Source organism: Coloeus monedula (genome assembly GCF_965178545.1).
Source record: "Coloeus monedula genome assembly, chromosome: 14".
Taxonomy (NCBI): domain Eukaryota; kingdom Metazoa; phylum Chordata; class Aves; order Passeriformes; family Corvidae; genus Coloeus; species Coloeus monedula.
The window spans coordinates 20,373,057-20,396,873 of record NC_138794.1 but is presented as its reverse complement, the minus strand read 5'-3'; the positions used below and the strand labels follow the sequence as shown (position 1 = coordinate 20,396,873).

The window sequence follows — 23,817 nt, the reverse complement described above, 5'->3', positions numbered from 1 at the left end:
CGAAGCACCACCACATCTGTGCTTCCATTACTATGCTCTGAACATCAGCAAGCTGCTCCCAAGAAACCAGGCTGCTGGGAAAGTCCTCCTTTAGGGAACAAAGGACACCAAGAACATGTAATTCAGGACCACCACCAAAACTCTGGATATACTTATTTTCCTGAACCAAGCACAGGTCCAAGGTCAGCAGGAGCGGCCCTTCCCTCCTCATCCCAGCAGCCACACCACCAGCAGCACAAAGGAACCTTTTACTGAGTTTTCTAGGCATACTTGAGCTTAGATGGGAGCAAGCCTCACTCAGGTGAAGTGCTCTCCCCCCCACACCCAAAACATCCCTCCCTTTCACTACAGAGCAGGAAAAACCATCCTTGGATACTCTGATGCCAACCTAGTGTTGTCCAGACATTGAGCTCTCCATCAGGATGAGCCTCTGAAATCTTCCTCTAACGTAAGGAAAAGGATTTACACACAGCCAAGCAGGAATACACAGGAGCTGAGGGCACACCTAGGTCTTCTGAAGCCACTCGTCCAAAAGACAGCAGGAAAAGCAGGAGGGAAAGACCTGGACATGCACAAGAGAGAGCTCTATGGAACTTGGTATGGGTTAGCCAAGCAGCAAATTAAACAGATGGAAAACTGGGAACCCAAATCCTCTGCCCCAAGCTCTGCATCCAAGCACTCAGACCAGCAGCTCAAGGAAAGCCAGTGAGCGCCATGCTGTATTTATTAACAGCCACCCCAGGCTGCAGCAACTCTCCCCTCGGGGGCTCAGGTGCCCTCCACCACACACAGCATTTGAGGACACTCTGTAAACAGCCTGACCTCAGGGAGTAACTTATGAATCCCTCCTGCTGTTATCAATAAGAAAGGCAAGGAATCCATGACAACAACTGTTCTTCCTGTGCAACAGGTCTTTTCTTTCATCCTTCAGACAGGGTTTTGCCTTGAAGACTTCAGAGAGATTCGTGCTCCGAGGCCTCCGCTATCTGCCAGGCAACGCACAACAGACTGCCCGCAGCTCCAGCCTGGCAGATTTTAAGCAACTACAGATAAGTAAGCTTATCACAAAAATGAGTTGCTGTGCGCTGGGAAGCAGAAGAGCCAAGGGCTGGGAAGATTCAGCAGTGTTTTCCTACCACGGGCCATTTCCCCAGAACCAGAGTGACAGGAGCTGCAACCTTGCAGGCTGGAGAATGAGACAGCAGCAGCAGCCACCCCGCAGAGGGCACAGATGAGGCTGGAGCTGCAGTCTCAAGAGCAAATCCAAAGAAAAGCTCAAATCTGTTGCTGCACCAGCAGCTTTAGGGTCACACAGCAAAGCAGAGAGACAGATGTAGCAAGGTGCTCCACCAGACACCATCAGGAAGAGCTCACCTGCTGGGCTCACCTAGAGAGGCCAACATCCTCTCCAGAAGACCTGATCCTGCTAAAAACACTCTCAGGTTAGCCTTGCAGACTTCATGATAACAGACTGCTTTTAGGATGATATCCCAGCGGGCAAGTCTGCTGTCCCACATAGGGACATCTCCCAATGTAGGGCAGGACAGACCAGCCAGACCAAGCAGCTGGCACACAGGCTGAGAGCCAGGCAGGGAGACCCAAAATCTGCACACGGATCTGCTGTGCACTGCTGTTCTCCAGGCAAAAATTGGATCAAGACCCCATTTGCTTGCGCCCCTTGAGAAACAGAGCAGTGAAGGTAAAGGATACCATCAAGGACAGTCCCACCTCACTGGCTCTTAACCCCTCCTTGCCTCTGAACTCTGAGATCTCTACACATGTGTCACCTACTCTGAGACTGAAGACAGGGAAACACTGCCTCAAGGTATACAGCCAGGAATGGCAGGACTGGAAGTGTTCAAGGCCAGTTTCCTGCAGAAGTCCCTCCCCAGGCCACAGAGCAGGTTGCTGGGACTTGCTGAAGTATTTCCAGCCTGACAGATCTAGTGGCAGCAGAGGGTTTCAGACGCTTTGCCTGCTGTGAGACAGCAGTTCAATCCTACAGTCAGGAAGTGCCAGCAGCTCGAGCCTGCAGCAGCCACTGCCTCCAGAGAGCTTCTCCAGGCACCAGCAGCACCTCTGCCACACTGCCTAGGGCTCAGCACATGCCCTCAGTGCATTATAGGCCGGGTGCAGAAGGAAAGCTCCTCACAAATAACCCTGTCTGGGTGCAAGGGGCTCAGTGGCCCTTCAGGAACAGGGGATGTAGGCAGGATTGGGGCACACAAACCAGCCCCACTGCTCTCCAACCTATAACCAGCGGGCATCTGCTCCTACTGCACCAAGCTGCGTGGTGGCAACGCCCTGGGAGCACAAGGTGACACCAGAAGGCTTTGCAGCCAAAGGTCCTTCCCAGGCTGAGGAAGCTCCGTGCTGGCAGGGAGTACGCAGAGGAGAGGAGGTCCCAGCTCATCAGTACTCAAGCACAGCACTGCAGGGGACCACATCAGCAATATTTTTAGCCTGATTGTTAGCTTTTTTTGTTGCATTTCTACCCTTCCAGCCACCTCCCTGTGGGTCCGCACAGCTGAGTCACTGCTGGAACCTTCCAAACGCTTGGGTGCCAGCGGCACAACAGCTTCGCTTGGCAGTGCCAGCCCTCCCCCATGCCCAGCCACAGCCCAGCGCTGCTGCAGCCTCACCTGCCCACAGGACACCCCAATGGAGACCCCAGCCCTGTGGGCTGGGCCAGCTGCAGCCTCCTAGGCCTCAGCAGCATCCTCTCCATATCCTCCCTCTTTCCATCACAGCACAGACAGGCCACCTGGAAGGACCAGAATCTGTCAGCTCCTCAGACACACAGCTTTCAGACACAGGACAATTCTCTGCCACCCAGAGTGTTCCACAACCTTGCAGAGGATGATCCTGAACTACAGGCTCTCTGTTCCCAAGGAGTTCCACTGCCACTCCGGGGCCCTGAGGAAGGGCTAAGGCACCACAGACATGGGAGGTGTGGGTGGCTGAAGCAACACAAAGCTGTGCATAGGATCAGCCTTTCACCTCCCCAGCCAGCACACACCATCCTCACAGCTCTCAGAGCAGGAGAGTAACAGCAGCCCAGAACATGGAGCACCCCTGGCCCAGCTGCTGCTCACCTGGGAAGGGAGTGTGGGAGCGAGAGGGAGAATATTGTCTCAGGATCACAACACCCCCAGCCACAGGGCACTGGACCCTCCACACAGCCACTGAAAGCCAGAGACTGCTCTGTACAAGCAGTACAGCTGCGCTTGGGCAGGTCCCACATCCCAGCCATCCTCTCTCTGTATACCAATGGGAATACCAGGAGTGAGAAGTGAGGAAACAGGCCTCTCCAGACAGCACTGGGTGCCATCTTCCACCAGCTGTTACCACACTTGTCACAACCACCTAGTGGGCACAGATCATCAGAGCCCAGGGCTGTGCCTGAGGCAAGATCCTTTTCCACAGCTCTTCCCAGGCCTCTGTGGCAGGCAGGAGCTCCAGCACGATGCACTGCAGTCAGTGGGGGCACCTGACACCAGATACACCCTCTGTGAGCAGGGAGGTCACCAGAGCACCTTCAAATCTTCTTCAACTCAACCTCCCTCCTGAAACCAGCAGCCTTTCCACCCCCTTGGCAGTAGATTCCCACCACCAGCCTGGCCGTGCCAGCCCCACCACCCAACCTGTGAGGCGCAGAGCCCGCCCCGGGCTCATGCCAGCACTGCTCGCCTGCCTGCCGGAGCGCTGCAGAGACATCCGTGCCTCTGCCAAGGCAGGCTGGCAGGAAGCCGACCAAGAGAGCTCTGGAGATGGCTACAGAGGAGCAGGTGGAGCTGGGACATCCGCACCGAGCGGCCGCCTCCATGTGCGACAGCCTCGTTCCGCAGCGCGCTGTGCGCCGAGCCCAGCGCCAGGGCTGCGAGCAGCAGGGTCACGCCAGGGGATGTCACCTGCTCCAAGTGTGCTCTTCATCCATTAAAGATCCTGTGACACGGGGACCAGCAGGGCCCCAGTCTGCCAACAGCCAGAAGGGGCTCAGAGCAGAGCTCTGAGGCACCTGGCCAGCCCACTGCACACTAGCAACTTGTTTCTCCTTCCTCTTTCAAAGTCTCAGCTGGCAATGAAAGTACAGGCAGGAGTGTGTGGTATTCCCTGGTTCATTAGGGGAAGCCCACAGGACCGTGTGGAGGTTTGCTCACTGGAGCAGAGCGAGGCTTAATAAAGCTACCGCAGCCGGGTTGCAGGCAGACCCCAAGTGCCCATGCCAGGGCCCACACACCAAGTCTCATGGAAATTAGGTGCAGAAACTCAAGTGAGCTGTGCAGATCAAGCTGTTCAAACTCTGCTACCCCACTAGTGCTTTTTTTTCTGCTGTTTTACAACTCACACAGCAACTCAGGGCTGTGTCCCAACAGCTCTTCCTATGCTCAGGACAGCATCCCCTTGCCCCTCCAAACATCTACATGGGCAAACCCTGCTGCCCAGCCCCCCCCAGAAGCTATCTATATTCCTGTCAGCACCAACTCCATGCCTGGGGCCTCTGTGTCACCCAAGTCTGCACAGCGATGCACTCTCCTTTTAACAAAGCAGCAGCATGCTGCTATAAAGGGATGAGTTTCTGTAGCAACCAGGCTGTACTTGTACAAACTCTGCCAAAGCACTAGATCTTTCCACGGACTGATACTTGAACGAACACACCACCATTTGTGGTTTTTACACACCTCAAAGGCTAGCAAGTGAACTCTCCCCTGTTTTACCCCTCTGCTCCAACACCAGGCTGAGAGGATGCTTTAAGTTTGTACATACAGCATCCCTCTCTCCTGTGATTTTACAGGGAAGGCTGGGTGTCTCAAACAGTTAACTGGACCCCACATCACTCCAGGGGAGGCACCCAGCACCCCAGGAATTCCCCAGCCAATCTCAGCTGCAAAAGCAGACTGGAGAGGATCGAGGGGGAAGGGCACACCAGCCAGCAGTGCATGGCTGCAAGCCCACACCCTGCCCATCACGTAGGTTTGTGCTGGACCAGAAGAGTTAAAACAAGAAGCCATTCCACTGCATCTCCTGCAGCCCACTGCCAGGCACAGCCCGCTATTTCTAGTTGAGCGTGGGAGTGGAGAAGGATCCCTCCAAGTCTCCCACCCAGCCAGCGAGCTGCCGGCTGAAGTTGTCGGGTGCTGGCTGTACCACACCCCACAGCAGAGTTGGGCGAGCACGGCTGCCAGGACTTTGGCAGTCGGGCATGGGGGGGCCCTCTGCAAGCACACCCTCCCCCCCACCTGCAGAGCTGCCTGCCACCAGGGATTTCCTCAGGCTGCCAGAGCGAAGTTCAGCCTCACTCCTACCCAGCGTGTTCAGCCTCCTGACACCACACCCCCCACCCACTCCCTCCAAACACAGCAAGAGGATTTCTCCTCTCCTGGTGAGGTTATTCCCCCAGCAGCATTACAGCTCCGAGCAAAACAACCCCAGGCACTTCTCATCTGCAGTGAGCTGACAGCAGAGCAGAGGGGGCTGTGGCAGAGGCAGCCACAGCCTCCCCAACTCAGCTGTCACATTACACAAGCACCACAGGTCGAGAAGCCCCTGTTAGCCCCAACCAGCACCCTGTTACACAAGCACATCGCTCCCTGTTAGCTTGAAACCAGCCAAAAACATACACAATCCAACAACTGTTGCTGCGTGTGTCAGCAGACTCACCGGACTGTGTGCTGGTTTGTGCTGCAGCGTCAGAGTCCTGGGTGCTCCAGGGTCTGTCCCACCCTGTCAGGTTGAGGGACTGCAGGCCAAGGCACAGATCGTTGGTGTCTGGGAGGCCACGGGAAGACTCTTGCGTGGATGTAGGGAAGAGCATCCTGCTTGCCACTGCTTCTTCAGAGTCCTGGATGTCTGCTCAGATGGAGAACAAACAGAAGCTTGAGAGTTCAGGGCTGCTTTTTTCTTTTTAAAGCGGGAGTTTTCCAAAGCTTTAAGCCCCGAGCCAGGTCTCGCGCCGCTCTGAAGCCACAGCTCCTGCAACCAGCAGTTGCACCCCAAAAGGGAGGGCTACCATATGTCCAGAATCCAGCCCCCCACCCCCCTCGGCCCCTCCACCTTCCTATCCCGTCTGCATTACTGACTGGGTCAGCATGTGACCAGGCTGCTGATGCTTACTGTGCTGACAGTGACGTCACTCAGCCATGCAAGAGAACTGCATCAGCTCTTACAAAATAAAGGTAAGAAGAAAGGGTAAGATTTCCCCTGACAGACAAGACGGTAGCAGGAGGAAAGAGGAGCAGTTCCAGTAAATCAGGGGAGGCAGGCAGCACAAAGCAGGGCTCGTCAGCACAGCAGACACCAGGCTGGAGGCAGCAAACCCCCCAGCAACGACGAGAGCAGCAGCGACAGAGCACAGTTAGTTTTAGTGCTACCCAGCTCTCCTGTCCCCGCCTCCCTCCACCCACAAAACCCAAAAACACTTTAGTCCTGGCCAGCCTCCAGCTGCTGGCTCCGATTCAGAGCCGATGCAAAGCTTCGCAATTCTGCTGGCATAATCTGTTTGGTTGAGCCTGGCCACTGTGCCTCTCACTGACTCGGCATTGTTTACCCCTGAGTAACAAGGATAACCTTCAACCCCCACTACCCAGAGAGCAACCCATTATCTCTGGTCCAGCTGGAGCGGGCACATCCCACTGGTACAGGAGGAACAGAACCGAGCAGACCCATTTCACATCAGGAATTTTTCATGGCCTGTTTACCTTCCGCCTGCCTGGTCCCCCCTTTCCCAGCCCTCCCCCTCCCTTGCAGGGTGTTCACAAGCCTACGGTACTGGAGACGCCGGATTCTCGCCTTGGTTTAAGCCCGTGCCAACAGCCTAAGGAAACACAGCAGGTTCATAGTCTGAGAATTCCAGTTTAACGCAGGGATCTGGGGGCTGGTGAAACCACAAGATGCTCAGCTGTGCTACCCGAAATCTGAGTCAGAGGGCATTTATAAGCCAACTCCCAAGAAGCAGCAGCTGTCTCCTCCTCCTCCCCCTGCCCCCACAGCCTCCCACTGTGCCATCAGATGTACACCTTGCTCCACACACTGCTCCCAGCTCTTCCACGGGCACTGCAGTCGCTCCAGCCTGTCACGTTATCCCTCACGTGCAGCCCCAGCCATCCCAGGCAGCCCGACAGCGTTCCTGGCCTCCTTTTCCACATCCACATCCCGTGCCACTCGGATGCCCGTGAGCAAAGCCCAGGCAAAGGCTGGTGGCAGCTGGGTAACCTATGTGTGACACAGGCCACTGCTGCCACCAGAGGAGGGACCCTTGCCTTCAGCCCACGGCAATTTGGGAGCACCAGCATCCCCAGACCCCAGTGAGGGGACTGTGGCACCACAGGCAGGATCAGAGCAGCTAAAACATAACCTGCTGGCAACACATCACCTTCCCCCCTCCCAGCTGCAGCCTCCTCCACAGCACTCCACCAGGATAGCATCCACCAGGGTGTTTCCTACTCCTAGTAGTACTAGTACAAGCTGTAGTGCCAATTTAGTCACATTACTACCAAACACCTGTAACAGCATCTACTCCTCCGACAGCATCACGCTGCATCTCCAGCGCGGTATTTCACCACATGAATTCTTACCAGATAGTTTTCTGATTGCTTGTTTTGGACATCTCTAACATAGGGAGGAGAGGATCAAGGCACAGTGCTCAGCCAACTCAGTTCCCACAGCAACCATAACTTGTCCATATGAATATGTAACATTCCTGCCTTTATGAAAAGGCACAAGTGCTGTGCACAGATCCCTGGCAGCAGGAGACTCCCTTCCCTCTGGGGACCAGGGATCTTGCTAGGTCTCAAAAGAATTAATTCCCACCAAGCTTCATCTTCTGGGAAGCATGGACAGAGTAGTGACACACAGCACAACTTGAATCCCAACAGCTTGGATGAAACCTATGACTGAAGAAATAAGGAAAACAAGGAACAAATTTATCTGCGGCAGGAAGCGCTCACTCCGCAGCATCCAGCCACATTTCCCCTCGCTATCCCCATTTTTCAGGAAATAAGCTGTTTTGTTTAATCGAACAAAATCAGATTCAAGTAAAAGATCCATGATTCCCTCTGATGACTTCAATCCACATTTAAAAACAAACTCCCTGCAATCCAGTTACAGCTCTAACTGCAGAAGCACAGAGCAGAATCCACTCAGATAACCAGCAGTTTTTAATTAGACCTTCTCCCATCAGAAGCCAACAGCCAGCCCAAGCTGCTTCCCCTTTAACACTCCAAGCCGGGCTAAAAGCTAGATACAGGTCATCCAGGCAAAACATCAACTTAAAAAGATCTTTGGACTAGTTATTTTTAAAAGTCAAAGAGTCTGGAGCTTTGTTACAAAGCAATCAATTGCTGCAGGCAGACAAAACTAATCAGATACTAGAGCAGGAAGAATTAAATCTCCAACAAAAGTTCAGTCTAAAGAGTCACAACCTCAAGTTATTCATAACTAAATGTCTACCAAATACTAAATAACTTAACTTTGCAACCTGACACAGCCCAACTCAAATGCTTTACTGCAGATTTTTCCAAGCACCAATCACCAGCACAAGCCCTCCCAACCTGGATTCTTCCCTGGAGTTGCCACTGGAAGCCAACCATCCTGGCAGAGGAGCAGCGCTGCGCTCGTGCCCGAGCGTCTGGGAGAAACTGAGCTCCTGCCTCCCAAGCCGGTTGGGTTTGATTTCAACAGCATCATGAGAACAAAGTCCTTAATAAAACACTCCCTCGCTGGCCTTGAAGCAAGTGTCTCTCCTGGGTGACTCCCTCTTGCCTGTCCAGGAGATCCCTGGAGCCAGGCTGCACCGCAGCACAGGCCAGACAGCTTTCCACACCACTGCCCGCATGGAAAGCTGCATTTTCCAGACTTTAACTGTCACAGCCCAGGATTTAAGGCATTCCAAAGACTCTTAAAGGTAAGGATCCCCAGAGCTCAGCTCTCACCTGCAGGCAAGGACAGCTCCCACAGCCCCAGCCCCTGTCCCCATCCTCCCCCCTCACACCACTTTAGGCAGGTGAGTTTCCACACAGGAAGCTGGGCTGGGGAGCTCATCTGGTTAAAACCAAGCCACAGGGAGTTAGTTTTAAGCCTGGCTCACTCCCCTGATCTGGTATGCAGCATGGGTGCACCAACCAGGCACTTCAAACAAGAAAATATTAAGGAAATTACAGCCTAAGCCTGTGTGGGAAGGATCCACAAGGCCTGGCAACAGGAGCTGCGATCCACAGGCAGGTTGTGGGCTAAGGCAGCAGGAGGAGCAGGGAGCATGATTCAGTTCCCAGCCCATAGCAGCAGCATCTCTGTGCCATCAGTCTGTAAAGGTGGTGCCTCAACCTAGCACAAAGATGTTCAGACACTTGAGCCTTCCAGATCTGGGAAGGCCAGCTAACAATCCAGCAAATGGGGTTTTTCTTCCTCCGGGTTTTCTCAGAATGGTTAAGCAAACATGAACCCAAGTCAGATCCCACTCTGACCACCTCCACAGCCAGGAGAGCTCTCCCTTTGCTCCCACATGCTGGTTTCCACCAGAGCCTGAATACAGATGAAGCCCCTCCATGAATGAGGGCCCCAAGTTTTGAGGGCAAGGGAAGGATAAATCCCAGCTCAGCTGTAAGTTCCATTCACTGGCAAAACCAGATTCACCCCATGGAGTAGAGCTCTCATCAATGCTGAACTTCCAAACTAAATCTGGAGAAGCCAGAGGCAGGGGGAAAAGCCTTCAGATCACAAATAGGAAGGCAGCTGCCAGCAGCAGCACTGCTTGCCTTTCACACCTCTCTACACCTCCAATTGTAAAGGCTGGGAATTGCATCCCTGAAAATTAAGCCTCTCAATTGCCTTTTGCACACCAGACAAACAAATACCAAAGTGAAAGCTTTCAGATGAGCCAATTGTATTCCCAAAGTGCAGTGGAGATCATCAGGGACTTAGAAAAGCACTTGTTAGGCATAAACCTACTAGTTACAAGAGGTTTTTCTGAAACACAACTAAGCATCTCCCTTGTAATCTGAGACGTTCCTGAAGTGGAGACACTGCTGCATGACCTGTTTCACAGCCAGATGAAAAAATCTGCCTTATTCCGTAACCACAAACACTTGAGCAGCTGGCAAACAGCTACTTCAGAAACCAAGGAAGAGGCACTGCAACAGTCTTGCTGCTCTACCTCCTTCTTCCAAGAGTAACAGAGACTGTCACAGAATTACAGCACCAAAACCTGAGTGACAGAGCTCAGTACACATCAGAAAACTGCTGCATATTCAGAACACCAGTCTGTGACCACTGCAGAGTACAACAGCTCTAGGCCAAGTCCCTGTTCTGCAGAACACTGACCTGCATTTCTGATACAAAACCCAATTACTAGAGCCACTTTCCAGTACAGAGAAGCATCATGCTTATGTAGGGAAAGCCCTGGTAATGTGACACTTTAAATCCAAAGGCCAAGAGCAAGGGCAGTAAGTGTGCTCCTCTTCTGGGGCACAGGTGTGGAATTCCCCTATTCTGGATGTGTACCTGGCATCCAGCACTTCTTCAGGGCAGGCAGAATGGTTCTGCCAGCTTCAGGCTAGCTCCTGCTGATGGTCTCTGCCTCAGGACCTCCAGGTAAGCAGAGTTACCTTTTGGGTCTCTGCATCCTACAACATTTTGTTCCCTGATCCAAGACCAAGCACATCAGGTCAGCTGCATCCAGCGCTGTCTGGAATATTTCCTTGGGGCTGCAAGCCAGGGAAGAGCAGAGGAATTTACATTACAGTATCAAGACACTTTTTGGACAGCTAAACAAGTGATAGGTCATTAACTGACTGCAGTTAAGAGCAAACAGGAAGCTGATTTAGTCATCAGCTAGTCTGGGTTTGCATTTGTCCTTCAGTTTTCCTTAAATAAGGCAGCCACAGAGTCATTAAAGCCTGATGGGCCACAACTAACAGCCTTTACACTGAACTTGGCACCTGAAGCATCTCCCATCCAAAGGAAGTCATTTAAGCATCTCCCATTTCTTCACACAACAGACTGTCAAGTTGGAGCAAAGTAATGGCTGCTTTGTCGCAGTTAAATGATCAGAGCCTAATGAAAAGATCAGTGTTGCTCGGACATTTGGGGTACCTACATGTCTTTCAAGTTTCTTTTAAGCACACACTGCCTTCAGCTGAAACCAGCAACAGGCATGCAAGAGCTCCAGTGGGAGCTTTACTCCCAGTTACACTTAAGCTGGAAGTTGTGCCTACAGAAAGAACAGGGTAATTTCAAAAGCTGCTATAGGTAACAGCACCTTCCACCCAACAAGGCCCAGCTTTAAAGCCTGGTAAACAAACCACCAGCCAGTTAAAACTGGCCTTGCTCACGTTCTTACTCAGAGGGGTGATGAACATACAGAACAGCTTTAAAAGCACATTCCTTGCAAAGCAGCTGCTCAAGGACAGGGGGCTGCTTCAGCAGCACTGGCAGGAGATGTTGATTCTTGCCTCTGTCAAGGCCATGCTGTCTCCCTCATCTCCAGCACCACAGTAAAAGCCACTAAAGGTTAAGGCCTGCACTGAGGAGGTTCTGCCTTTCTCCAGAGAGGACTGAGGCAGTCTTGACAGGCAGCTGTTGTGAAGCACCATCACCCTGTCCCAGAAGCAACCAGACAGGTTCTACAATGACAGCTCTCCTCACACTGCTGCACTGTACCCCACAGTTTGGGAGAACATCCTGAGCCTGGTGCTTGGGGAGCAGCTACCCACAAACCTCAGGTGGTCACCCTGGGCATCCCAACACAGCTGGCTTTGACAAGTCAACCAAGTTCACCAAGGATTATCATCAGCTGCAAACTGATCTCGACAGAGATCCAACTTTAGGTGTGACAAGCTGAACCTGCAGCAGCAGTCCCAGCTCTGCCCAGAAGGGGATAACACTCTGACTGCGTGGATCCAGGAGTGCTGAATCAGCCTGTCCCTCTCACATTGCTCAGGCTGCTGCTGGACTGATCCCAGCACGGCCTCACTCTGAGCCCAGTAAAGTGTCTCCACACGTGCTTCCCCAATAGCATTAGTGAAAGGTCATGAACTTCTGCCATCCCTTCTCCACCACGTGTAATCCTCTTAGTGCTCAAAGGGGCTTCTTCAACCCAAGTGCAAGCCAGGATAAATCTAGTTTGACCTGAAGATGACAACTGAAAAGCTTGAGGGACCATGACTAGATTAAGATCCAAGCATTTACTGCTAGAAAAAAGGCTCTTCCCCAAGCTCTGCCATTAAAGAAGTTTAAGTTGTAAAAAGACAGTCCTTTCACCTGTTATAGCTACTACACATTCATGGTTGATCTCCAGGTTCAGTAAGCCTGCCCAAGCAAGGAGTTCCATGATAATCCAGTCTAACTACAGTACACCAGTTGTTCCTGAACAAAGTAAAAGCACCACAGGCTCAGGAATTGTTCAGAAGCGACTTGGAGCAATGACAAGACACCACATGAGCTCAAGGGTCTCTGCTCCATTGGTCACCTACCCAGAAGTTCACTCAAGGGCAAGGCAAACAGCTCCAACAACCTGTTCCAGGCTTAACCACCTGCCCAGGTACCTGCACTATATTCTGAATTTTAGCCAACAGCTGCTCAGCCTTACAGCCATCAGGTGTGAATTTCTGCACAACCCAGGCCAGGGTCCAGGTGCCAAAGTACCTCCCCCATTTATAAATCACAGATACCCCAGGACCCACATCCTTGCTGACAGTGCCAAGTTTTTCATGGAGAAGACTCTCATTAGCAACCTATCAAACATTATGAGCAGCTCCTGCACTTTTCAGCTCCAAAGACAGGACAAAGCTTGCAGAGCTGCCGCATTCAGGCCCTCCTTACCTACCCAGAGGTCCCAGCTCCCACATTAAGGAAATGAGGCTGGGAGTGCAAGGAGACCAATAACTCTGAGCTGCCGACACACTGGCAGATGCTGACTCATCCACAAATTTACAGCTGAAAACTGCTGGCCCAGGTTGTTCTCTTATCAGTACCTTCACATTTCCATTAGCCCAAACAGTGAGGGCACCCAAGGCAACCCTCTTCCAGCCTGGCTCAGTATCTTTTGGGAAGTGAGGAATTCTTTCTTCACACCACCATAAGCATTTGTGTCACAGTACAAGGGATTTGATACAAGCTAAAGCCCTCCTGTCTGGGTAACTACTGCTGAGCAGGGCCCCCACCCCTCACTGGTGAGGCTGGCCTCAGCTGCCACAGCAGAAAGAAAGCAGGTTAGGGTGTCCCCAAAGCACAACCTTGGTTTCCCTGCAGCAAAAATAACATTTGCTAGAAGAAGGCACCCTTTCTGACATCCAAGTCCCAGTGTACTTGCCCTGTGAGAGGTCTTTCACAAGACTTACTGAGAACCTGAAACAAGCAGTTTAACACCACTGGAAAACTCAGGACTTTCCAGACAAGACATCACCTCTAAGCATCTCCAGTAAAACCCTCTGGTCCAGATGCCCCTAGGAAAAACCAGAGTAAATGATGGAACAAGCAGAGATTTGCAAGCACTAAGAAGTCAGTAAGAAGTCCTATTTCAGTGCCAGGCAAACACCCCCATCCCTCAGAGAAGAGTTTTCAAAATCAAATACAGCACTGAAAGTCAAAATTGCTGTGCCAGCTGCTAAGCCCAGACCTAAAACCAGAATTAACCCACAACTTCACAGGATCAATCTGCTCTAACAGGCAGAGACAGCTCCTTTATAAACCAGGTTAACTTTGGCAAGCTGAAACTTAATTAGGAAATACCATGAACATGTTTTAAGATTCTATGCAATATTCCCATTCCAAATGGAGCAGGAACAGCTATAGCTAAGATTTCAACAGGGAAGCCAGAAACAACTCTTTCATGAACCCACTGCAAGGAGATAAAGGAAAATATTTCTGTTTATTTCTCCTTTATGCTTCCAGTGCATCCAGATCAGATGCAGCCCTAGCTACCACTATGCCAGGGGACAAAAAAACCAGCCAAACCAACTCAGTCCAACAGCAAATGTCTAAAAATGCACCACTAACCTGAATTGGTTAATATTCACTACACCATTTCTCAGGAGTAGCCAGCATAGCTGCCAATGCCACTTTACCAGGCAGGTTTCAAGCAATGCTGGCCATGGATCCAGGCCTCGAAGCAAACAATTCACTTCCTCTGCTATTTCTGCAGCGCCAGCACGGGATCACATGGCCAGATCAGCCCCAGTCCACACTGCTAAGTCCTCAAATACCCAGGAGATTAAGCTGCACTGGAAGTCATCTGGTAGCAGTCATTTCACTAGCCCAGAACAAAGTTGCACTGCGCAGGCATCAAACAGACCCACAGGGTGCCCAGACACTTATTTGGAGCTTTTTTTTTTTCCACACCCATTTGATTAAAACTGGTTACCCATGGGGCTAAGGCAACCCTGTCTCCACATGACTTCAGAGAAAGCTGCTCTGCCCAGGGCACCCTGCAAGGTCACCAGCTGGGGAGGTTCAGCCCTATACTTCCCACTTCATTTTACGATATATCCAGAGGGGCCAGTTTGTTTCCCATAATAGCCCAAGTGTTTATTGGCCCTATAATCCAGGGGGCTGGAGAGGCAAGCGCAATCCCTTTCAAGTGCCCAAATCCTTGGCACAAGCACTGCTGCTCAGAGGTGTGCTGGCAAAAGGAGTATCAGGCACAGGTACATTTAGTGGCAGAGCTGGGCTGCTGCAAAAGGACAAAAGCATGTCCTTGACTTGGATAAAAATAAGACCAGACCAAACACTCTCTGCTTTGGCACAGAACTTCTGTCTTGAGGCAGCAGAATATGCCCACTCCCCTCAGCCTGGAGGAAACAGAAGCTCACAGCACTGATTTCATCACACCAAGCTTGCTTTGCAGGGAAGTCTGCACCCACCTGTGCTCTTACATGCAGGTTAAGTGACCTGTGGCAAACACGGTTTTTCAAAATTCTGTTGCAATTTCAATGTATGCAGCAACTCAGCCTCCCTAACCCTGAGAGCAGATGAATCCCCGCCTCCAGGAGAGGCAGACTACAGGAGTCTGCTGGAGGTATTCACACCAGGAGTTGGCAGATCAGGCAGGGAGCACTCACACCCTGCCCACAGTGACCCACAGCACCAGAGGGAGGCAAGCAAGCCTTCCAGGCATCTCCACACTGCCAGGGAATACATGGATTATCCACTTCAGGCACACAAGCAAAGCCCTCCCAGTACCAAACATGCTGACACCCACACCACTGAGGATTGCCACCATCACCTGTTCAGCAGGCCCCACCAAGTGCCTCCCCACTCCAGCAGCCCCCCCTCCATTACCTGGCAGGGTGTCACATTTGCTTTTTGTGACAGGCGTGGTGCAGACCCCACTGAAATCCAGAGAGTTGTCCAACATGGCATTTATCCGGCGGAATATATCCGCATTGCTGCAGCTGGAAAGTGCAGGGGCATTCGGGCTATCCCAGCAGTCTTTTATGCTCCTCACAGGATCTTCTTTCTGGTGAAAAAGAACCAGTATTTGTGTCAAATAGGCAAGTACTCAGCACTGAGCTTTCAACACGCTGTGGAACGCCTGGACTGCCTCCAATACTCACATTAGCTAGGTCTTAGCAACACTCAAGCCCAATTCTTGGCATTAAAGAAGCAGTTAAGCAAACGGGTCAGCAATTTGTCAGCACAGCACACCAGAGCAGACTGCCCACCACACACAGTTCCATGGACTTTAGACTGACAGCCACACCAAACCAGCTGGGTTATGAACACAGCTCCCTGCTGCTTTTCTCCAGCACATCACAACACTAGCACAGATCTGATTAACGGGGCACACACCTTCTCCCCCAAAATCAGTCTCCCGACACCAATGGATAAGTGGGATGTTCACAGTCCAGGCTGACACAAGGAACCACAGCAGCTCCTCTTATGCACGGCAGAGGAGTGCAAGGCTCACCTCACTACCCATCCTGGGGTTCTGAACAGTATCTTGGAATGATCCAAGTCAGCAGCAATCACTTCAGGCTCGCAGAAAAAACCCCAAACAACACTGCTTCCCAGCTAATCAAGCAGCCCCAAATCCTGAGGAAAGGCAGAAGATAAAATCCTCATCTTCCCTTCAGGCAGCAGCTCCTGACCACAAAGGTGGTTACCCCAAACCAGCTCTGCTTCAGCACAACCCTCCACGGGCACGGATCCACCAGCATCAAAGTTTTGGGACCATCCTTAATAAGCATTACCTCTTGTAAAAGCTTCTGCCTGGGAAAGATCAAACCCCTCCTGCACCCTGGTGCCGGTCCAGAGAACCGGGAAAGAACAGCTGCTTTCCCAGCTCTGCTCACAAGCCACTGACATGCAGGCTCGTTCGGGAGCAGCTGCACCACACTCAAGCCTCGGCCAGTTTAGAAGCCGCTAAGCTTCATCTCGACCAACGTTTTGGGGCCGAGGACAGGTCTGCCCGCAACCCAAAAGCCACTGCAAAATTCTGCTCCCGAGCATGCTGAGCAATCGGTATCGCCGGCAATTAAAACCCGCATTAAAGAGAGGAGCAGGGAGGCACAACCCCGCCAATCCTGGCCTCCGGAGCAGAATACTGGCCATTAAGCAAATCAAGTTAAATCCAAATCCAAAGAACTGAATAGCATCAAGTCTGGCAAACGAGCCCCTGCGCTTCCAACACACACCGAAGCTCTAAGTTGGGCTATTTGTACTTGTCGAGAAGACATTTAATACAGGCACCTCTTGGATGTGCTTCTGCAAGTTTCAGGCCGCACCTACCCTCCAGTCCTGCTTCACTTGCAAACAGGTCTGAAGCGCCGCGCTGGTTTTACTTTCAAATGACCCCTCGCTGATCTATCAAGGAGACTGGTCTAAACTGAACTTCACGTGGAGACGGGAATATTAGCCCAGCCCATGTCTGGCACTTACCTTCCACCCCCCCACCTCGTCATTAGACACGCACGACTTGATCGTTTTCCCCAACTCGCCACCACTTAGCTAAAAAAGCAAAGGAAACTCAGTCCGGGAAGCAGCAGGAATAAGCTACCGAGCGGTCAACTCGCACGGTGCCTTCAGGCGGGACCTGAGCAATTACCGGCGAACTCCAGCCCATTTAGGGCTATTAGCATCTCTTCAGCGCTGGGGGCTGGCATCTTGGGCTGTTGAAATGCTCAGACCTGTGCTTTTCACGCTGTGAAAAGCCAGTGTCCATAAAGGAGACAGAGGAGTCCTGCAACTTTATTCGAATAAAGGGAGAGAGTGCACTGGGGCACACGCCCGTGGGGTTTTCTCTCTCCAGGTCTCGCAGGGCGCAGCCTCCTCTTAGCCTAAACTCCCGGCCGCACGTTGCCCTCTTGCTTTCCCCATCGGCTGAGGTACTAGGAAGGTACAGCCTTGCCGAGCTGCCTACCGCATATTCCCCCCCTCCCCCCCCCCAGCCTTAGCCATGTCATTTTCTCCTCAAATCTCAGAAACTCAGGCTTCTGCAGACCCTTTATCCGTTTCAGGAGTCAAACTGTCTGGGTTCTGTAACAAACCGGCGGCTTGAAGTTGGTAGAGACATTAAGAGCCATTTCAAAGACCTTAACACCCGTACCCTCAGCCATGGAATTGTTTGTAAAGACATGAGCACGCATCTTTCCCATAAGAGCCCACCGCCGGGACTCTGGAACATTTACAAGCGTGGAACAGGTAAGGCTAAAAGCGAGCTGCAGGCTGAGAGAACAGGCAGAGCGAGCTTTAAGCCATCTTTATAAAGAGCAGCTGGAGTACAGAAGCTCAAATTACAGAAGTATTGCCAGTCATCTTTAATAAAAAGGAGTGCCGCATCAGGCTGCCTTGGCACAAGCATGAAACTCCGCATTCTACTCCTGTTCCTGTAAAAGAACCACTTAAATCGTGAGGCAAAGCTTTTCCCTAGGAGTCTCCTCTAGCGAGACAAAATAACCCGGAGCAGCCAGCCGAACGCCCCACCCGTTCCTTCTCATTTAGCCTCCACAACTGGCAGCACCAGTCCTGCTCCAAACAGGAACAGAAACCAGCGAGAACACAGCCAAGCCTTTCCACAAAAATCCCTTCTGCTAGAGAGCTTTAACCCCAGACTGTGAAGGATATCCTTGGGATACTGAATCATCCTGGACACAGGGTAGGGGGGACCTTGCAGCACTGCAACCCCTTGTAGGAAGGGGGTCGTGGCTCACCCTCCTCCCCCAATCCTAAAAAAAAAGATACTCCTTTGAGAAGAGCTCTGCAGATCTCCAGAGCACGCAGAGCCCAAACCACCCCCAACCAGCCTGGAAAGGATGGTGGAAAGTTTGCAAACTGAAGAATCCACCCAAATCCTTCCGTCTCGGAGTCAATACCAAAGCACAGGGAAACACCACGCCTGAGGCTGCATCCCCAGAGCCGGCGCCGCTCTCACCTCCTCACCCAAGACGAGCAATGCAGCACCCCAGAGCCCAGGTAGGATTCGCTTTCCCTGCCCCACCTGGAAGGATTTGGCAAATTCAACGTCCTGCCTCTCGAGGCTTCCCTGGAAGCCCTCCACACTGCAGCTACAAACTACAGATCCCCTCTGCTTCCAGAGGCACCAGTTCAGCAGCACCGGTGGGTCCTCCTGGGACCGTGAGAGACACCCTGGGTCTCACCAACCAGTGACCCAACAGCCATTCTCAGCCATTCCATCCCGCTACACCTCACAACCCCAATGCAGAGGTGCAGACAGTGTTTTATCAGGGGATGAACAAGTCAATGGAGAAGCTGACCCAGCTGACAGGTTCTTTAAAGCCAGCAGGAGTCAAACACCACTTCCTAACACCTGGTAAGACACCCAGTCTCTTAAAGATCAGTTCTCTGCAGCAGGCACACAGTGCCACAGCACAAATTATTCTGAGACTGTAGGTTAAGTCACAAACATAGACCCAAGCAGCATCATACACAGACACAACAAGATGAAGCTCAGGCAGGAGGGCAGTCCTCCGCATCCTGGCTCAACTAAGAACTTACGTCCAAGCAGGAAAATTCATTCCCTGAACGCTGAGGTTTCAAGGAGGGTACTGTATGGCTCCAGACCCCTCTCGCACCCCAAACAAACACACAGAATTGAGAAAAGGAGTGCCAAGAAAGAGAGAGGAGTTGCCCCTCTCTCAGAGTAACAGAGCACCAACAAGCCTTACCAGCATGGCACAGAGCTCTTGTTTACCAGCTGTGCATCAGGAAGCTGGCAGGTCCCTGGAGTTCCCATCCCACCAGCCCCAAGCAGACCCCCCCCCCCAGCCTGCAGAGTTTACCTGCAGGAGGGCCCACTCCAGGCACAACCAGTCAGTGGCACAACACACACTGACTGTCAGCAAAACACCCCGCAGCTGTCCAAGGTAAAGAAATGGGGAACCTCCACAGCCCCGAGGCACACACACCTGCAGGAAACCTAGAGATAATGAAATCCCAGGGCTAGGCAGAACCTGCAGCATCACAACAGCACTAGCACAGGATTAGGATAGCCTAATCCTTAGGGAAGTCATTAAACACAGCTTGGCTGCCAGTATGGCCAAGATGTGCATTAACTCCTGGGGATGCTGTGGAGCAGGCAAGGCTCATCCACCTCCACTACAATCCAGCCTTTGCTTTTTACACCTTCCACAGAAGTATCACCCAGGCAGCACCATGCTGATGCCCAGAGGGGTTCTTGGAGCTGTAGCTACAGCCAAGAGGTTCTTGAATCCCAAGACAAAATTTAAGATGCTGTTAAAATAATGCCTATGTCAACATAGCCAAGTCAAGATGGCCCCATACTTCAGTGAAAGGCAACTCAGAAAATCCTTTTCTGTGAGTACACTTTGCTTCCCAAGTTGAAGTCAGCTACACCCACGCAAAACACAACATTGGTGTAACTGTTTCCACCAAGCAAGACACTCCCACCCCCAGCTCACCCCAAAAAAAGGGTTAGGCAAGGCTGCACCAGCTCTCCCACCATCAGCAAGGCTAAGCTTAAGCAGCTGTCCCGGGGTTTATTAATTAGAGACATCTTGAATACACCTGGTTGGAATTAAGACTAGAAGGGACTTTGATGGTCTTAATTCACAGGGGAGCACTGACTTCAGAACCACATCAATTTTGACAAATCCCTGTTTTTAAAGGCATTTCCCCATCAAGGCAGCTATTATTTGGTATTTTTTATGGAACAAAACATTTTGAAGCCACCACTCACAAGCAGTTTTGTACACGAGCAATACCCACAGCTGCCTGTTGCAGCAGATTGTCAAAGCTGAGTAAGGTTTTAATTGGTTTAGGGAGACTGTTCCAGTTGAGACAAACTGCAGCAAAGCAACGGGGTCCTGGAGCTCTTCCCGGAGCCCAGCTCCCACCCTGTGCACAGCTGTACCCCTTCACCAGCGCTCCAGGTGCCAGCACACCTTGTTAGCCCATCACTCAGGCACCTGTAACGAGCATTAATTGGTTTCAGCTGGGGAATAATGAAGGGAAAAAAAGAACTTGTTTTTCAGCAGACGTGTCTGCTCAGAAGAGTCACCTTTGTCCATACTCAGCTCTGAACTGCGTCTCCTGTGTCACCCCCCCTCCCCCCCCAGCCAGACACTACATCGAGCTTTCAGAACATGGTTTAAGAATAAAACAGCAACACTGGTCACCTTATACACTAAAAAAGGCAGTTTAGAAGTGCGTAAAAATACCACTTGCAGGAGTACAAGTGCCCACTCCAGCCAAAACATGCCCCACCATCCAAACCTGAGCTCAGCACCGCCAGCCCAGATTCATCCCCCTAAAAACCCGGGAAGAGCAGAACAATAGGTTGCTAGGCTAGGACCCGGTCTCCTCAAGCGTTTCCCTGAAGGCAGCTCGTGTCAGTCGATGGGTTCCCTGAGCTCCGTCAGAGCCCGCTATTCCCCGGGGGTACCTCCGCAGCACGACCCCCTCGAGGCCGGTCCAAAGGGTTAACGGGGATCCCGTAACAGCGCTCCGAGAGGAAGCGGAGGAGCTCCATCCGCGGCTGTCCTGAGAGCTGGCGGTTCCCATCCCCTCTTCACACAGGTAAAACAGGCGGGAACACCCCCCACACCCCCCCAGCACCACCGCGTGGAACCACGTGGCGGGGCGGCCTCGAGAGGCGGCACGTGCTCGCACTCACCGGCGGGAAGGCCATGGGCAGCACTGCGGGTGGGCGGGCGGTCCCGGGAGGCGGCAGAGGCGAGCGACGAGGATAGCGAGGGTACCGGGAGCGGCGGGGGCTCTTGCCCGGCCCGCGGCTTTTATGGGCCGGGCCGGGCCGTGGGCGGGGGCGCGGGGGCACGGAGGGAGGGGAGGGGGCGCCGCTGAGGGGCGGGGCTGCGGCGCATGCGCGCGGCGCGCGCCGGCCGCGTGGTGTCTGCCCGCCGCCATCGGGCGGTTCCCGCCGCCGCCCCGCGGAGCCGCCTCGGCCCGGGCACCCTGAGGGGACGGGGCACCCACGGGTTAACGTGGGGTCACCCGAGCGATTCAGTCAGTCCCCCTGGCGGATGGGGCGGCGACGGCGGCACTGCGTTGTCCGGCTTCAGCCGCCCTTCCAGGGACACCTCAGCGCTGGCTGCTCCCATGCTCAGGGTGTGGCATTCTCTGTGCCCCCGCCGTGAGGGGAATGGGATCCCCCTGGCGTTAAATTGGGGTCCCCAAGGGCAGGCTTAGTGTCGTCATTTCTTCACACGTGGGCTGTGGTACTCACTCAGTCCCCTCAGAGGGGATGGGACCCCCGAGGGGTTAAATCAGCCCCTCTGAGTGGAATGGGGTGGTGGTGGCACTGTAGAGCCCGGCTGTAGGCCCCCAGGCACACCTCAGTACCAGCAGCTCTCCACTCATGGGCTGTGGCGCTCACTGAACACGCCTTGAGGGAATGGGGACTCCTGAGGGAGCCCCTCTCTAAGGGGCTGATAGTGGTGGCACTGCCCAGCGGAGCCCCTCGGGGACATCTCAGCGCTGGCAGTACTCCGCATTCCTCTGAGGGGAATGGGACTCCAAGGGCCAACGTTAGGACTTAAGGACTTAAATCAGCCCTTCTGAGGGGTCTGGGATGGTGGCAGTGCTGACTCTTGGCTTCAGCACCTCCGGGGCCACTCACCGCACATAGGCTGGGTGCTGACAGAGTGCCCTGTGAGGGTGTGCAGGAAATCACGCCGTGAAAAGCCAGTGTCCATAAAGGAGACAGAGGAGTCCTGCAACTTTATTCGAATAAAGGGAGAGAGTGCACTGGGGCACACGCCCGTGGGGTTTTCTCTCTCCAGGTCTCGCAGGGCGCCGCCTCCTCTTAGCCTAAACTCCCGGCCGCACGTTGCCCTCTTGCTTTCCCCATCGGCTGAGGTACTAGGAAGGTACAGCCTTGCCGAGCTGCCTACCGCATATTCCCCCCCTCCCCCCCCCCAGCCTTAGCCATGTCATTTTCTCCTCAAATCTCAGAAACTCAGGCTTCTGCAGACCCTTTGTCTGTTTCAGGAGTCAAACTGTCTGGGTTCTGTAACAAACCGGCGGCTTGAAGTTGGTAGAGACATTAAGAGCCATTTCAAAGACCTTAACACCCGTACCCTCAGCCATGGAATTGTTTGTAAAGACATGAGCAGACATCTTTCCTATCAAGGGGAATGGGGTTCCCCAAGAGCAGCCTCAGTGCTGGCAGCCCCCACACAAGCACTGTGATGCTCACTGAGCCCCCTGTGAGAGGATTGGATCTCCAAGGGCTTAAATCAGTCCCCCTTATGGGAATGCAATGGTGGCACTGCCTGGCTGGAGCCCCTCTGAGGACGTCTTAGTGCCAGCAGCTCTCTATGCATGGGCTGTGGCGCTCACTGTGCTGCTTCTGAGGGGGTGAGACCCCCAAAGGTCTCTTAAATGAACCCCTCCATGAGGGCAATATGTTGGTGGCAGTGCCTCAGCACCAGCATCTCTCCACACACAGGTTGTGGCACTCGCTGAGCCCCCTCTGAGGGGATGGGACACCCCATGGCTAAAGATGGGGTTCTCCAAGGGCATCCTCAGTGCTGGCAGCTCCTACACATGGGCTGTGGCACTCACTGTAACCCCTGTGAAGGGATGGGACCCCCAAGGGGTTAAACGAGCCCCTCTAAAGGGAATGGGGTGATGGCATGGTGGTGCCTGCATGGAGCCCTCTGAGGGACACCTCAGGGCCAGTAGCTCTCCACTCACTGGCTGTGGCGCTCACTGAGCACCCCATGGGGGAATGGGACCCTCGGAGGAGTTAAATCAGTCCCCGTAAGGGGAATGGGGTGGTGGTGGCACTGCAGTGTCCATCTGGAGCCTTCACAGGGACACCTCAGCGCTGTCAGCTCCCACACACAGACGGTGGTGCTCGCTAAGCCCACTCTGAGGGGAATGGGATTCCCAAGGGCTAAAATCGTGACCCCTAAGGACTTAAATCAGCTCCTCTGAAGTACTGGAATGGTGACAGTGCTGTGGCTCTCAGCTTCAGCACCCCCAGGGCCACCTCAATGCCAGCCACTTGCCACACACAGGCTGGGCGCTCAGTGAGCCCGCTCTGAGGGGAATGGGACCCAAAGGGGTTAGAATGGGTTCTCCAAGGGAAATGGGGTGGTGGCAGTGCTGTGGTGCCTGGCTTTAGCCCTTCCAGAGCTCCCTTGGCTCCAGCAGCTCTCCATACACAGGCTCAGCACGCTCGGGGCTCCCCAGGGGGGAATGAGACCCCCAAGGGCTTAATTCAGTCCCCCTAAGGGGAATGGGGTGGTGGCACTGGGATGCCTGGCTGCAGCCTCCCTCGTAGGGACACCTCAGTGCTGGCAGCTCCCACACACAGGCTGTGTGCTCACCGAGCCCCCATGAGGGAATGGGACTCCCAGGGGCTTAAAGTGGGGTCCCCAA

General features: G+C 53.2%; 1 protein-coding gene across 3 annotated transcripts in view; it reads right to left on the bottom strand.

Moving 5' to 3' along the window:
- CPEB1 (cytoplasmic polyadenylation element binding protein 1) overlaps nucleotides 1-23,817 on the bottom strand; it is a gene marked incomplete at both ends in the record, with an annotated part of 40,425 nt that overhangs the window by 16,224 nt on the left and 384 nt on the right. Inside the window, 2 exons of one of the 3 annotated variants that reach the window (XM_082290528.1) lie at nucleotides 5,662-5,850; nucleotides 15,274-15,451. In XM_082290528.1, the coding sequence (XP_082146654.1) occupies nucleotides 5,662-5,850; nucleotides 15,274-15,451 (367 nt within the window). Of the gene's footprint in view, nucleotides 1-5,661; nucleotides 5,851-15,273; nucleotides 15,452-23,817 lie in introns of those variants that run through there. The other 2 variants (XM_082290529.1, XM_082290530.1) reach the window with 2 other exon arrangements.